At 38.3% G+C, this 17,616-nt stretch overlaps 1 protein-coding gene across 1 annotated transcript in view; it reads left to right on the forward strand.

The window, feature by feature from the left end:
* Nucleotides 1–17,616, forward strand: part of IL1RAPL2 (interleukin 1 receptor accessory protein-like 2) — a 538,096-nt gene that overhangs the window by 38,844 nt on the left and 481,636 nt on the right. Inside the window, exon 3 of the mRNA XM_012644526.1 lies at nt 6,149–6,302. Within this exon, the coding sequence (XP_012499980.1) occupies nt 6,149–6,302 (154 nt within the window). The remainder of the gene's footprint in view (nt 1–6,148; nt 6,303–17,616) is intronic.

Genomic DNA, 17,616 nt, shown 5'->3' on the forward strand with positions numbered 1-17,616 from the left:
GGAGGCTGAGGCAGGAGGATCGCTTGAGCCCAGGAGTTTGAGGTTGCTGTGAGCTAGGATGACGCCATGGCACTCTAGCCTGGGCAACACAGTGAGACTCTGTCTTAAAAAAAAAAAAAAGAAAGACTCCTAATGGATGGTAAGGAGTTAAGTTAATCTACAAAAATAATAGTTTAGAAATTGCCATTTCCAAATACCATCACTCCTGCAATAAGTTTTCAAAGCTATGAGCTTTACATTGATTTATCTTGTTATGCATTCTGTCTGATTTCTTAATGGGGAAAAAAGGTCATTAGAGACATCATAATACCATATCGCAAGTGACTAACACTTTCTTGCTAAAAAAAAAAAAAGGAAAAAAGACAAAATGGTTTGCCAAAATGTTTGGATATTTTGAATCCCTTTTGGAAATATATTAATCTGTGCCTTCTTTTGTAACCATAAAATTGTATTCCATCCTTGAATTTTTAATCCTGTAATGAGAATTTGAAAAGAGTTACAAAGCCCATGGAGGCTTCAGTTTGGTGTGCCCTGACAACAGTGCACTTATTTTTGTTCCTAGATATTGCATTAGAAATGGGGGAGGAGTTCTTTATTTTTGGTCAGTTATAGAATATGTGAGTTAATAAGGGAAAAATGAGTATTTGATATATGTAAGCAGCACTAGGTTTTAAGTCCAAGTACCTAGATTCTGGCCACCATTCTATTACTAACATGAATAAGTAATTGAATATCACTGGGCCTCAATTTCCCCACATATAAAATAGATGTAATAATATCTGCCATATATCCCAGGTATGTTATAAAAATATAATGATTAAAGTCCTTAGTTGATACTTACTACAGCTATGGAAAGGGAAAATTTATATGGAAGCCAGAAACAAAGTTACCTAGAACATCTCAGACTCTAATTGGGAATTTAACACTGTGGGCTTTTTTAAAGTCATGTTATTATGTGTAATTTGTAAACAGCAAAATTCATCCTTTTTATGTATATGATTTGATGTGTTTTGACATATGTATATACTACCGTCAAAATGTAGAACGTTTCTACCACTCCAAGTTCCTCCATGTCCCTTTGTACTCAATCCCCTACTCCTATCCCCAGTCCTTGGTTAAAACTCATCCGTTTTCTATTCCTATAGTTTTGCATTTTCCAGAATATAATATACATAGAATAATATATGTAGCCTTTTGTGTCTGGCTGATTTCATTTAGCATAACGTATTTGAGCTTCATCCATGTTGGGGCATATATCAATAGTTCTTTCCTTTTATTGCTGAATAGTATTCCAGCATTTTACTGTATATGTACCTCTATTTAGCCATTGACCAGGTGATGACCATTTGGATTGTTATCATTTTTGGTGATTAGAAATAAAGCTGTTATAAGGTTGGATTTTGACTTCATTTTTTCTTGATTTAGCAACATGATTTTTTTGATCAACTTTTATAATCTTATTTCAATAGGTATGCCTTTTTCAAATTTAACAAGAGTTTACTGTTGATCTTTTCCAAATTGTTATAAGAATCCAGCCTTAGAAAGGACTTCCATATATCTTTAATGGCATCCAAGGGATAAAAACAATTTAAAGCAAATTAAAGCCTCTTAAGCAATGTCCTTCTTAAAGTTTGCCTGTCTTCTATATATCCACCAGAATGATCTTTTAGAAATGCCCATCTGACCATAGGATTCCACTATTTAATGATTCTGTAAAATCATTTAGATGGTAGCTCCTTTTTATTGAGTATTTACAGGGCCTGGCATCATGCCAAGTATGTTCATGTATTACCTGATTCAATCTTTAGAACAGCCCTCCAAAATAGGCTACACAGTGGCAGAGCTGGCATTTAAACCCTAATAATGTGCAAATATCTTCGGATAGAATTTAAGGCTTTTTACATCTGGACCCAGCCATCTCAACAGAGCAAAGCCTCTTTGTAATTTTTTTATCTACTCCATACTTTTTCACATCTGTTGTTCCTTCTGTCTGCTACATCCTGCCTGCCTAACTTTTATGTATTTTTCAAAACTCAGCTCAGATGCTCAGAACAGCCTACTACTCACCATCTCCTTGTTCGTGCTCAGTCTTCTATAATACATGGATGACCTGGGAAATTAAAAGTCAAATATTTCTTCTTTTCCTTTCTATTTTTCTTTTCCTTTGGTATTCCCATTATGTGGGCTACGTGTATCAATATTAAGACCATGAAAGCAGAAATTTGGAGAAATAGGGCTTAGAGGGGAAGGACTCCTTGGAATGGGTTATCCTAGGCATTTGGAATATAGGCAGGACTAAAAAGGACAATGTTGATACCTAATTCACAGTTGTGCTACTGATCATCTCTTACATCTTTAAATTGCAGAAAGTTCGGATTCCCTAAAGATTTTTAATTAAATGTCTGGATGTCCTATGGAAGAGTACACTCTCCAGGGGAAAGGAGAGAATTTGGTCTGAGGGGGCAGGTGTTTGGTGTACAAACAAATGTGCTTTGAGGAGAGGTTACATGATTGGCTTATGGTTGAACAGCTGCTTTGTGGTTAAACCTCAGAATCAGAAGAAATATTTAAATTTTCCTGACGTTCTTGCCATGAGGAGTGAGTCATATGCTCTGAATGGCATGAACATAACCATGACCATCACATCAAATGGATTAAAAAGTACCTGTGGGTATGATGATGCTATCTCAGAAGTAGACTGTGAGTACAGTGGTGACTGTTTCAGGGTAGAAACTCCAAGATTTTTACTTTAGGGGTCTTGGTAAACAGATGCCTCTGTTGTTCATACTGGGTTCCCAACACAGCAACTGCCGCAAAGGGAAATCTGTCACCCAGGAAGGCTGAGAGGCAGGGGAAAGAAGCTGGGCATTAATTGCAGACATTATTTTGACTGAGCAAGGATGTCCTGCAACAAACTGCTCTATGAGAGGATGACTAGGCTGCAAAACGAAGTTGTTTGGTGAACTTAGGCAACACCAGCAAGAATGGTCTTCAGCGAAATTTTCAAGTTGGTGAAGTTTAATACTCTTAGGGACAATAAATAGTAGGTGAATTACACAGTGAAGTCAATATTAGGGTCCTGCTCACATTTGAGCCTTTGGTAGTTTGTCCTGGCCTCAGATAAACAACCATCTTGAGACTTGACCTATGTCCTTCAAACCTCTTTGCCTAACAGGCTGTCAGAAGTAAACTGGTCTAGGGCAGTGAGGTACAGCAATGTTGTCTGTCCACCAGGAAGATAGGGGGCAGTAGATAAGCAGTGACAGCAGTAAGTCTAGCAGCCAGAAGCTTAGGGAAGAGACACTGCAAATAATGGAGTCAAGAGTCTGGAAGACTTCTGAGAGTCTATACGGGCATCCGGATCAAGGTAGAATAGCCAACAAAATAACTTTGAGAAAGGTTGATTTGTGGGAGCAGGATGGTCATCTATATAGTATGATGGGAAATATACTTCAAAGGCTCTTCTGACCAAAATATAGCTTCTGTACCTACCTGCTAAGATTACTGTTTGGCCCTTAGTAGCTATACATTTTCAGTGAGTTAAAATATTATTTTGCTGGAGGATAGTTAGCCAATTAGTAAAGATTTCTTGGTATCTGTTGTTCATTAGCACCAATTTTCACAAAGCAGAGCTGGAGCTTCTAAAGAGATGTAATCTAGAATTGGGAAGGTTTAGGATTGTGGAACATTCTTTGCATTGGAAGATCATTAGGTACAGTGCTGCCCAGTAAGAATGTAATGAATAAACCTGCAAGCCTCTGGGTTCTGGCTGCTCACGTCGTAGCAAATATTATCCCCATAAACAAATTTGCCTAAGATCACAGAACTTGGGCGAACCCCGGATTTTAACCTAGAGATGTTTTGCCCTAAAGTCAGTTTGCCTTTTCATCTAAACTACGTTGTCTCCAGAGGGGTGTATATGACTTGAAGACAGTAGTTTTCTATGCCACAGTTTTCCCAAAAAGCCATCTATTGGATACAAAGAATCCTTTCTCAGGTTTTGTATGGCAACGTGGAAGCACTTGGGACTATCTAAATCTATCTCAAAGTTGATGTAAAGATTCCAGGCTGTTCTTCATCAGGACTGATTTTCTAATTCCTATACACTATAGCGTTTTACTTCCTGGGGAAAAAAGGCCAGTAAGCAGGGAAAATGAAAATTATTAGAACTAATTGCATATGGATTTTCCCCCAAATTGACATTAAAATGCAGCACCATTTGTCTTTGAATAAAATGAGTGTGTGGGCTTATTTGCCTGCCCTGACCACTGCTATGAGAAAGTGCAGCAGCTCCGTTTTCATATTCTTTCCTCTCAAAATGCCCAGAGGGACCATATTTTTGTTTAATGACCTTCAGAATGATTCTTTAGAAATCTGAGGCTATCAGAGTTGGAAGCAATGCGAAAATAATTGTGGATTATTATTGTATGACGACAGTGGCAGCTGGGCTGGTTTTTTTTTTTTTTTTCTCTCTGTTCAGACTTTCTTCTTCGTTTTCCCAGAAACCTTATATCCCAAGGTTTAACTCAGAAGCAAATCTCATATAGGTGATAAACCTTGCCAGACGTGGTACGTAATATAATTTCAGACAGACCCTTAACTGTTCTTCAGAAAGACCCTAGGGAGTGAAGCAGCCTTATATCTGGATGCCCTCAGTAGTATTACTTTTATTTACTCTCTGACAAAATGTGTGGGTAGTTGTATTGAACATAAAGGAAGTGTATCTCTTAAAGATTATACCTGTAAACCTAAGTGCCAGTTGTTGTGTTTTGTTGTTAAAACTCCTACTAACATAAAAGAAAAAAATCTGTTATAGTGAAAAACTAATAAAGGGGTACTCACCCTCCGAAATCATTTACAAAACTCACGTCCACACTCCACCCACACACACACATGCAAGCACTCACGGCTGGGGATTGAGAGTCAGCACAGATACTGTATGTGAATGTTAAAGATGTGTATATGGAGAGCAGGGTTGAGGGATGGTAGATACAGACGTCACATACACTGTAATGTGGAAAGTAGAAAATGCTCTCAACTCTTTGTTCACATCATCTGCCAATTTCTTTATGACCTCAACTGACAGACTCAGAATTTAGATGGTAAAATACTTTTTCCTTGGTTATTCAGCACTCTCTCACAGCTGTCCGCAAGGCCTCCACCAATGTTTGTACAGCATTTGGCTACCACTTTGGTTGAACATTTAAAATGAATAGTGGACAGAATGGGGCAGTATCTAAAATGTAGTCTCAGAAAATTCCAAAAAGACAAAGCCACTTGGCTGAAATTCTTACATACTTGGTTATTGCTATATCCTTGTCACTTTCTGGAAAAGTGTTACACATTCCTTTCTAGGGAAGTCCAATCCCAGTAGCAAAACTCCCTCACATTCCCATCAGGAGAGTAAGAGAATTGGCTTCAAAAACCAAATCCGATTCTCTGGTTATATACCACTGAACTCAGAAAGCAAGTGGATGATTTCTCCACGCTGTTACTGCAACTATGTGTGTCCTCATTTTACTTACTATGTTTTTAGAGAACTTCTTAAGCCTAATTTACTGGACCCTTTCCTTTCTACTCCCCAAATTGAGCTCTTGACTACAAGTTGGGAGACTCTCGAGTTATAGTATTAATTTTTATAATAAGGAGTAATTAATAAAATAATCGTAAACTGCATTGCCAATGTAAAAGTCTATTATGAATGTTTAATAATGCCTAAGACCCCCCTGGAGTATACTAAGTGGCTGAATGAACCATATCCTCTGAGGATTCATAGGAAATATCCCTGTCAAATAGAAGGAACCAGTATGTTATAATAACATTTAGCAACTTCTGTGGTTCTGCTGTACCTCCCTTGCATTTGGGAAGCTTGTATGCTATTCTGTCTGTTTTTACAGAATGCTTCTATAGACTTCTTCCTCTTGGGATCATGCGTTTCAAGTGGCTATTAGTAAGACAGTTGTGATATTTTAACTGGACATAATAAGATACATTTATGATTTTGCCTGGTCATTGACTTCACTTCTTAGTTACATATTTGGAAAACTAGAGAGAAGAATAGAAAAAAGTGAAAGTACTAACTTGCCAGTACAGAGATATAGTTTGTGAATTTTTATTTTTTGCTGACTTGCACGTATTTTTTCTGCAGGAATGCAAGCCAAAAATGTGGAGAAGCATAATAATACAGAAAGGAAATGCTCTTCTTATTCAGGAAGTTCAAGAAGAAGATGGAGGAAATTACACATGTGAACTTAAATATGAAGGAAAACTTGTCAGACGAACAACTGAATTGAAAGTTACAGGTAAGAATTGCGTCTACCAAAGTATGGCAAATGAGATTTCAAGTATAATTATGCTTGGGAAGAAAGAGTTTCATTCAAAGAGCCAACTTTCTGTGAATTTAGAATTTGCTACAAATCAAACAGTTGGGAAGTTCACTATTAATAAGTTGCACTAAGTAAAAGCCATATGTGGAATATGAACAATTAATTTAGGGAACAAAGGCCCAATTGTTGCATATCTGTTCTCTTCCTTTATGAATGGTTCTTAGCTCTTTAATCTATCACTGATTTTTACTAAACATCTCAGAAAATATATACTGGACTCTAGAATGTTGACTTCACTCATAATGTGGAATCTCCTCATAGGTGAAGGCTGCTTTTAGAAGCAAGTTCTGTTGCGCTGTTGGAATGAGATCTTCTTAGACTGCATCCAAAATATCATTTATACAAAATTCCCCATAAGCGAGGGATATTATTGTGAACATCTATTGATTCTTAGACAGAGTAACTTGAAAAGAACATGGATTTGTTTGTTTTAAATCTGAAGTACCAGCAAAATGTAAACTTGGAACTCTACTCATAGGAGTGGAAGAGCAAAACTCAGAATATTCTTAGGTGGAGAATTTTAGGAAGTAATTTTCAGAGACATAGGACAGAATCTAATACCATAAAGTTATCCCTCACAATGGATATGATGGACTCTAAGAAACTATCTGACAAAAAGGGTACCTGCTATTGCTCATGAACAAATCTTGACTAATTTTCCCATTGTTATATATATCTTAAGTGTATTATAATCTCACTTATATGTGGAATCCAAAAAAAAGTTGAATATATAGCAACAGAGTAGAACGGTGTTTATTGGGGGGCATGGGAAATAAGTAGATGTAGATCAAAAGGTACACACTCACAACCAGTTACAGATTCCTTAAAAAATGGTACATACAAAGTTGTAGTTATGTAGGATGAATAAGTCTAGTAATTTAATGTACAGCATGATGACTACAGTTAATAATATTGTAGTGTATGGTGACATTTGCTAGGAGAGTAGATTTTCAGTGTTCTTACCACAAAAAGTAAAAGATAATTAAATAATTGACTATACTAATAATTTTATTATGTATACATGTTTTCAAACATCATTTTGTGTACCTTAAATATATACAGTAAAGAAGATATGTGTGTGCCGGGTGCGGTGGCTCACGCCTGTAATCCTAGCACTCTGGAGACCGAGGCGGGTGGATCGTTTGAGCTCAGGAGTTCGAGACCAGCCTGAGCAAGAGTGAGACCCCGTCTCCACTATGAATAGAAAGAAATTAGCTGGACAACTAAAAATATGTAGAAAAAATTATCTGGGCATGGTGGCACATGCCTGTAGTCCCAGCTACTCGGGAGGCTGAGGCAGGAGGATTGTTGGAGCCCAGGAGTTCGAGGTTGCTGTGAGCTAGGCTGAAGCCACGGCACTCTAGCTCAGGCAACAGAGTGAGACTCTGTCTCAGGGAAAAAAAAAAAAAAAAAAGATAGATATGTGTGTATGTTTGTATGTACATACATACAAATTTGTATTGTGGTTAATATCTGAGTCATCATAAACTTTGAAATTATCCAGACAATTGTAATATCGATTGCATTAATTGACTTATGACTAATGCACTTGGGCATTACCTGTTTAAACATCTAATGTTTACATCAGCCGGTTGGCTAATTATAACATATTCTTGCTAATTAATATTAGGAATACCTTTTTTGTTTATGTCTGGCTGACCTTTTTGGAACAGTGTTAAAATCAATCAACTGATATTGATACTTGCTGAGTTAATTTCATTGCTATAACCCATATATTTAATTAAGTTTTTGATTCTTCAGATTTAATTGCTTATTTTTGTTTTTTCCCAAATTCTGAATGCTAACACAGGGAATAAAAATATATTTCTTTTTAGTAAACTTATATATATTAGTTCACTCTCTATACTAATAAATGACAGTTTCACTTCTTAGTTTGACTTTGTAGAGTACCTTTGGTGAACGTTTTAAATAATTCTTTTGATTAGAATTGCATGTTCTTTCCCCCATGAGCTTTCAAAATAACTACCATATTGGGCCAATCCCAAATAGCAATGATCTGCTTTTGATTAGTTTCTGATTTCCTGAATGTGAACTAGACTTCCCTGCGTCATTCACAGTAGAAGAATCAATCACAGACAGTCATACATCATTAATAAGTGACCCGACCATGCGCAAAGCCTTGCAGCATCATCACTTTGACCATAATCACCAGTCCTTAGCAGATGCTTGCAGAGCACTTCCATTTTGGAATCATTTGCTAAAGTTTGTAATATTATAGTATTTGGCTTGAGTTTTAAGTTGAACTAGAACAAAATATTAATAAATACCAAACCTCCTTTTCACTTACATCTAATGGGTTACAAGTGATAACACATTTGCTTCTTTAGTTTCGTTTTATTTATTTATTTTTATTTTATTTTATTTTAGTTTTTGAGACAGCCTCGCTCTGTTGCCCTGGCTAGAGTGCTGTGGCTTCAGCCTAGCTCACAGCAACCTCAAACTCCTGGGCTCAAGCGATCCTGCTGTCTCAGCCTCCCGAGTAGCTGGGACTACAGGCATGCGCCACCATGCCCGGCTAATTTTTTGGTATATTTTTTGTTGTCCAGCTAATTTCTTTCTCTTTTTAGTAGAGATGGGGTCTCGCTCTTGTTCAGGCTGGTCTCGAACTCCTGACCTCGAGTGATCCTCCTGCCTCCGCCTCCCAGAGTGCTAGGATTACAGTCATGAGCCACCTCGCCCAACCTAGTTTCATTTTAGATTCTGGAAAAGCATAGCTAGAGCTACGTATTTTGTGTATTTTATAAGATGTTAATTTACCTGTTCCAAACTTTTAGTGTAGTTAAACTATGGATTTAAAATTTCATCTGAATACCTTGCAAAGGTTCTCAGAATTTAATGTGCCTCAGAATCATGTGGAGGGACTCACGTAGGATAAAGATGACGATCTTTATATACGGATTCCCAGGTCTCTCCCTCAGATTCTGATTTAGTACATCAGTAAGACTACGAATTTTACTTTTTGTCCTAGTAATTCTGTTGTATACCTTCTAAGAAACATTAGAGGAGAGAATGGTGCTAAAACAGTCAAAGTCATATGTTTGATTCCCTTTTGTGCATATTAGTTTACACACACATAACATACAACTGATTTTCATAGTCTCTAAATTGTTTCCCCTAAATTCCTAAGAACTGTCATCATTACTGAACCAAACTGGGTTCCACTCACACTGTGCAGTAAAGTCAGACACTGAAGCCGAGAGTTGTAGTGGGAGAAAGGCTTTATTTCATAGTGCCAAGCAAGGAGTACAGGCAGCTAATGCTTAAGACCTAGATTCCCCAGTGGCTTACAAGGCAGGGATTTTTAAAAGCAGGGGTACATTTCAGGTAGGCAAAATTATAAATTATTACATGGAGATTATACATTGGCCTGGCCCAAGAAGATAGAATATCCTGAGAAGGGCGTATAGGTGGATTCACAGATTATGCATTAGTGGAAAGGAAAGTTAAGATAGGTATGAGAGGCCCCTCAGGGGGAAATTAAGAACAAAGATTGGCAGTCAAAGGTCAATTCCTCAGTTCCTCCTTATCTGCAGTTTCTTTTGGTGGGGGTTCCTAAATAACAGCTCAAAAACATATATTAAGATGCCATCTTTTAGTTTCCATAGGGAACCAAAACACCTCTTCAATCTGGCTTGCTTGGAGGGCCATTGTTCTTATCAGGTTGTTCATTCACTTTTTAAGGCTAACCAGGTGCCCTGAAATTCTCCTGAAGGGACTCTAGATTTTCCTTTATTTCCATGCTCCTCCCCATTCCCCACTGCCAGCCCTGCTGGCCCCTAAGAGGGGTCCCTGCTCTGTATCATCATGAAAATATAGATCTTGGTAATAAAGGGTAATGTGTCAAGGGAATGTGTGAGTAAAGCAACCTCAACCACACAAAGTAGCTATTTATTAACTTATCATCTAAAAATATACTGAGTATATATTACATGCCAGTCAATGAGCTAGGAGCTGCAAAAGGTAATTCAAATTTTATTTATGATTATTTTTGGGTCAGTGGTCATTGTTCATATAAGTTTATTTATTCACACAGTTCAAATGTTATACGTGATGTAGAAACAAAATGGCTTCTTGGTCTGGAAGTTCAAGGGGCTGCTCTGTGAACGTTTATTCTTTTTTGCAATATTATATAAGTTATATTGTGCTTTGTATGGTCAATATTATGAAAGCAGTTAACAAACAGATTGTCCTCTCATAATTAGAAATATAAGGCTGTGATTGTTTAAAAGTAATGCACTCATACTTGTTTAGAGTTAGCAATATACAGGCACGGGATAAGAATTTCTATATCACATTAATAGAGTCGGTTGATTAAGAAATTATGTAGATAGATGTTCTTTAAGATGGCGTATTGCAAATATGCAAGTTTTAAAGGATTGTCAAATTTCTAAAAGATTATTTTGTGATCTCTTTATAATTCTGAGAAATATATCTTCAATAAAATAAGTGTTAAGGTTTATAGGTGTTACTTCCTTTAAGAAGATCAGTTATAAAAAGATCCAGATATTTAAAACTGATAAATTTTTCTGGATAAAATATTAAAAGGTAATCATTTGTTTGATGAAATTATTTCTCCACATAGATGAATTTGCCATATTATTTCTTTAAATAGCTAGCTTTCTTACTCCATTAAAATAGGATTTGATTTAAATGCAACTTTTCTGGGACACTTTTATTACATAAATCATAGCACACTTGTGTAATGTTATCATGGAAATTTATTTTTGTTCCTTTGGAGGCTGCAAATGAGTAGGGAGGGGTTTAACAACAAATAGCATGTTTAGGTCATTTTCCAAAGATGCCTAGACCTAACAGTTTTATTTCCCACAGCATATTTTAGGTGGCTATTTGCTATTTCGAAGGTTTTTTTTTCTTTATTCTCACAGTGAATTTGTGCAGAGGGCTTGAGAATTGGTTACAAGATGATAAGAATGTAGAGCAAGTGATAAAGGAAGAAGGAGGAGAAGAGGAGTGGGAGAGAGTGTGCAGGATAATGGGATAGGGTCTCCTGGGATAGGAGAAGCTCTGCCGGAGAAGGTCAAAGGCAGACATAAATTATAGAGACTCCCCAACATGAACATGAGCAGGAAGCCAGCACTAATTAACTTTATTTGGCAATTCACCATTCAGCTGGCAAATCATTCACAAATGAATGCCTTTATGCAACTTTTTAGAAATGAGCATTGGCTATTTGGGAAAAAAACACTAACCTGTTCTCTGGTGGATATGCAAATATTTCTCAGGCCTGATTATTGTAGGCAGCTCTACAGTTCCTGAGTGGGGACTTTTCACATATTAGGGACAATCTCTTAACCCATTGGTATCTGAATGCCATGGCAAGAGGGGTTTATTCTATAGATTTGCTTCAAAGACTTGCTGCTGGGTTAGTATTAAGCAAGAAAGAGTAGCAAGGCAATCTGGATATACAAAGCTTGGTAAAACTGAAAAGTGAGATTTGGGATCAGTCTTTGGTGAAGGTGTTCAAATGCTTGGCTTTAACAAGTGTTTTCAATTCCAGTTTGTAATGTGTGACTGTGAGTGCATTGTCGCAGGTGTCATTTAGACTATATAGCTTGTTAGAATAACTTTCCTCTGGTGTGAAAAATGGCAGATATATACACACAGAGGAAACAATTTTACATTCAAGTTGGGAAATAGGCTTTTTGGGGCCCTGGCTCTTAGTATCTTTATCCCTCTACTGCTAAAGCTGAGATATTGGGGGGAGGGTGAGTTTAGAAAAAACTGTGGAACATAGTGATATGGTGGAGAGTTCCTGGAATAAACAGAAATAGGGAATTTGACTAAGGATAATACAACAGGAGAAGTGATCTCTAAGTCAACAACTACATAAAAATCTAACAGGGGCTCCCAGAGAGTTAGTGTCTGTTGAGAGCTCACTGTGTGGCACCCCTTGTACGTAGTGTTTTTCATTCATTTTCTCATTTAATCCTCACAACAACCATATGAGGGCGATTACTATTATTGTCCCCATTTTATGGAAGAAGAAACTAAAACTTAGGTGAAACGATGTGCCCAAGGTCACATACTTGTCCTTCTAGGTCTTTCAAACTCTCAAATATAACTTTTTAATCACCACCAGGCACAAACCATACAATTTAATTCACCGAATATATATATTGCATACCTTGAGAACAGATACAAAAAAAATTGATCATAATATCCTTCATTCCGCTATAATATCCTTTTTGGACATTCACAATGTGGTCCTCAATAATTCCTCATTGGAACTTAGATGCCCCTAAAAAGAGTACACTTGGCAGTTTTGAGCCTAGTCCTTAGCTCTTAGTGAGCACCTTAGTTAAGATAATTAGGGATGCGACACAGAATTCAATCTGAGCTTGGGGTGGTGCCAGGAAAGAAACAAGGAAAGGTGAGGTGCCATGAAAAGTGACAATGCATAGAACATAGAATTTGGCAAGTTTCATATTAGTAGGCCATATGGCCCTACTAATATGACAATCCATATTTGGAAAAAATAGATTCTAATGAAGTTCATTGCAGTTATAACAATTATTTCAACCTAGTGGATGTGAAGCAATGGAGAAGTGTCTAGTTTAACAATGTTGATAAAGATGAATCGTCACATAAATCTGTTCCTACTCTGTGCAACAAGAAGTTTAGGATATAACTTTCTAGTGTTTTTCGAAAGCAGACAGGTAGAGACAGAAATATGTTCCCTTTTGCAACCTGTGAAAACATTAGTTATTCACTAGTGTTTCCCAAATTGATTCCAAGAGATTTCTAAGAGAGAAGGAAGAGGAAAAGAGAGGAGAAGAGGAGTAGGAAGGGAGGAGAGGGTAGTGGAGAAGAGAGGTTCTGTGGCAATTTGTTTATCTGCTAGGTGAAAATTAAACAGTTTTCTTTTTTGCAAGGCATCTCAGGGCATCTTAGTGCTTATAATATTGTAATGTGCATTGTAATTTTTTAAAAGAGGAATGTGGTATATTATAGGGCATTTCCTAAAGCTGTATGACCACATGACACTCCTTCCCACCCCCACTCTTGAGAGCATCTGAGGATGCTATGTTTCCATAGGAAACTTTACGAAAGCTAAGTAGCCAAGTGAGTACTTGCTCTATTGACTTCCTACTAATGCCTATAACTTACAGTTTCAATAAAATACTTATTGGACAGTGACTTTATATTATAATTTTAATTATTTATTGTTTTCCATCATTTGTCTTATTTTCTCAACCAGGCTATAAACTCCTCAAGGGAAGGGATTCGTTCACTATTTGTTTTCTATGTCTCCAAGTGCTGAGCATATGGCAGGTATTCAACAATTAGTTGTGGTTTGGTGTGGATGGCTGCTTATTTGATTAGTGAGTGTTTATTTTATAAGATAGTTTTGTGTTTGTAGAGCACTTTATAATTTCAAAGCACTTTCCCTTCTGGGGTCTCATTCTGTTCCTCACAAGAAGTTTATGGAGTCGTCGGCAGCAAATATATTATTATTATTATTATTATTTACAAGAGTAAACCATGGCTCAGAGGGTTTAAACCATTGACTGTAGGGTGTCAGCTGGTTAATGGCACAGCTAGGACTAGAACCCTCATCTTCTGAGTCCCAGTCCAATGCTTTTCCTATGCTACCCCACTGTTACTCTGTCTACTGTCCCTTAATCCTGTGTGCTGGGCCTGAAGAAGAGGAGATCCAACTCCCAAAGGACTCCAAAGATGGTGACTCCAGGTCTCAGGTTTAAGGATCCCTGAAATAGTGTTTTATTTAAAACGTTCGTGTGCCAACCCATTGTTTTGTCTTTAGGAACAACTATTTCTGATTCTAACAGGAAAAGCATTTACTACTGATGTCTGGGTTCAAAGCAGCAAAGAGATAACCCCCCAATCAATGCTTGAATACTTCTAGCGGCCAGCAGGTCATGTGCTCGAGCGAGGTGAACCAGATGTGCAAGGCAACAGGGAGCGGCAAGTTGAAGGGCAACAGCAGCACCGACTCAGCCCTAGCTGATGGCTGCCATGTGAGACTGTAGCTGCGATATTGCTAAGCCCTCTAATTTTTGAAGAGACGTGGGAAGTCTGGATTTTTATGTGGGAATCCCTGAATTGTAAAGCACTCTGTGGAGCAAATAAAACATGCCTGTAGGCTAAATTCAATTTGAGGGCTGCCCTCGTGGCCTTTGCCTTAAAAGATTTGGTTCAGTAGGACTTTTAAATAGGAGACCAACCGTGTGACTGGCTCACATTCTGTTTTACTATTTCTATCTGGAGCAATGAGTGGGAAAAAATTCAAAAGAAAAAAAGATAAAACAACCACAACAACCTGAAGTGGTCTGGAGAGCATTTAATAGACAAACAGGAACAGCACTCAGAAGCCATCCTAATCATTCCATCCAACAGACCGGTCGATCTAAGAAGAGAGAGAGGGGCACAATTTATGGATGTAATACTACAGGAGGGGTATTGACAAATTGATTACCTTACAAAGAAAAGCGATTTAGATGATGAAGCAAGTTGATCTCAAATGTTACAGATAAACGAAGAGCCCTGGGGATAAAGCACCTACCCTAAAGCTGTCCGAAGCAGTGTGACATGAAGCAGGGAAGGAAACAAATCCTTGGCATGTGTTCTCTCTACTTCATGTTTTCTCTGAGCAACGAGTTAACATGATTTGAATGCATGTGTGCTCATTATCACATGAAAATATATTCCTTTTGTGTGACTTAATAAGGAAAGACTGTGGCAGTTAATAGTTCTTGGCTGCATTAAAGGAACGTTCACATGACTGACTGTGCATTTCATAATTGACTGTTCTTTTGCACACTCGCAGGTGCAGAAATCTCATGACCAAAACCGGCTAATAGCAGCTCCTTTGCTTTTCCTCAGAGGCCTCCCTCTCCCTTCCTGGGTGACCCTGGCCTTTTCTACCCTACCCAGCCCACCCTGGATGACTTTGTCCCTTATCTGCCTCTTTTAATTGTTCCAGTGACCTGTCTGGTCTGTAGCTCATTGCTTTCTGCTCGGGCTAATCTAATACCTCAATGAGCTAAAGAATTCATGACTGATAAAGGCCAAAAATGTTTCCCTTCTCAGCTAACATATTTGCAATTTAATAGATATTTCTATTCTGTAACTCATAGGCATGACTAATGGTGGGAATTTCTGGCGACTTTGCAGGGCCTGTGGGGCGCCTTTCCCAGATTGTTACAATTCCTAACCTGCAGGTGGCTGCTTGCTCCTTCTAGAAACAAAGTCAACACTATTAATGGCCTTGGGGGACTAAGAGGAAAGAAAGTCCTACTTAGAATTATAGGGGGCTGGGCAGGGTGGCTCACTCCTATAATCCTAGCACTCTGGGAGGTGGAGGTGGGAGGATTGCTTGAGGTCTGGAGTTGGAGACCAGCCTGAGCCAGATTGAGACCCCATCTAAAAAAAAAAAAAGAAAGAAAGAAAAAAAAGTTAGCCGAATGTGGTGGCCTATGCCTATAGTCCCAGCTACTGGGGATGCTGAGGCACGGGGATCTCTTGAGCCCAGGAGTTTGTGGTTGCTGTGAGCTATGACGATGCCATTGCACCCTATGCAGGCAACAGAGTAAGACTCTGTCTTAAAAAATAAAGAATTACTGGGAAAGAAGGCCTTGGGTGTCACTCTAAATAGTGACTTTTTCCTTCCTCTCCTGCCACTCTAATTTTTTTCTCTTCCTTATTTCCCTCACTCTGCCCCATCCTATTACACAAGCATATTTATTAACCCTGTGGATGTCAGTGAGGGTCAAAGAAATTGCCAGACTTTGTCCTAGGAAAATGTTTGTGTCATGTTTCTGTGCCCTACAGGGAGATGAACAAACACTGTTAACTGTCCCATCAGCAGAAAGACAGTCTTGTTTGTCTGCAGAGTCAGGGACTGTGAGAGCATTCATTCCTGTGGGCTTATTTCACAAGCAGCTGTGCAGGAGACCAGCTTGGAGAGCTGGGGGTGAGCAAGTTAGAGCACATGGCAGCAGGATATGGCATGTACCCAATCTAGGCCAGTTCCGCTCCAGTGGCTCTCTTCCAGCCCCTGAGGTGATCACTGACTGCTTGGCTGGCTTCTCTGTCACCACATTAGGGTTGGTGGAGGAGGTTCTTGGGAAGGGTTTGCATCGTGACTCCTAGGCGTATAGGTATCTGAGATCCATAGGAACAGATTTTCCTAGGTCCATCATGTTTTGTGAGAGTCTCAGCTACCTTGTTCTCCTCCAATCCGAAAGCAGTGGTTTGGACAAGTGGAGAATATTCTATTAAGCCACATTTCTGTAGGAATGAAAACTAGGAGCTTGTTATGGAGACCAGCCAAGAACTCGATCCAAGAGAGTGGAGCAGATGCTCAGAGCACTACGATGTATTGGGTCAGGCATTGTACTTCACAATCAGTCAAAGCTCATAACAACCTCAGAAGGTTGGTGATTATTTCCTCTATTTTATAAGGGAGGAAATAGGGAGTCTGAGAGGATAAGTTACTTGTTATGATCACACTCCTAGTAAGTGGTGCAGCTAGGATTTGAACCCACCTTTATTCCAAAACACTGCTCTTAAAGAATCCTGCTACAAACTACCTGAACAGCTCTTGCACACAAGAGTGCTCAATAAATGTCACTAGTTCTTTTCCTTCCTGCTTGCCTGCCTGCTTCGTGCTCCTTCCACTCTCCTTTGCTAAAAATATGTTTTATATTTCTGGACTTCCTTCATAAAGGTTTCACAGGCTAAACCTCATCTTGTAGTCACCTACCTTTTCTCCTGAATTTCCTTTATAATTTTGCAGAAGTTTTCACCGCATTGTCTGCTGCTAATTTGCAGTTATAATTTATAAGATATTTTCTTTGTGTAGATTTTGTCTCAGCAGTTACATTAAGATTCTCTAAGAGCTGCTGTTCCCCATACAAAGTTTACCTTAGCATTTAGATACAACATACAATTATAGAGCTAGGAGCCGAGCTCTGTGTTTCCCATATATGATCTCATTTAATCATCTCAAAATCTTGTAAGGTGTGTCATTTTAGCCCTACTTTACAGATGTGGAAATTGAAATTTTGAGAATTTGATTTTTCTAGATGTTCTACAGTGATTACATGATGGCACTGGAATGGAGATTCAAGTGGTGGTTGTTTTTATAAAGCCTGAGCCCCTTTCCCTAGTAAATGTCTGTAAAACTATCCTCTGCTCATAGTACTATGATATGATTTGACTAAAA

The sequence above is a fragment of the Propithecus coquereli genome, unplaced genomic scaffold (assembly GCF_000956105.1).
Source record: "Propithecus coquereli isolate 6110/MARCELLA unplaced genomic scaffold, Pcoq_1.0 Scaffold104, whole genome shotgun sequence".
Taxonomy (NCBI): domain Eukaryota; kingdom Metazoa; phylum Chordata; class Mammalia; order Primates; family Indriidae; genus Propithecus; species Propithecus coquereli.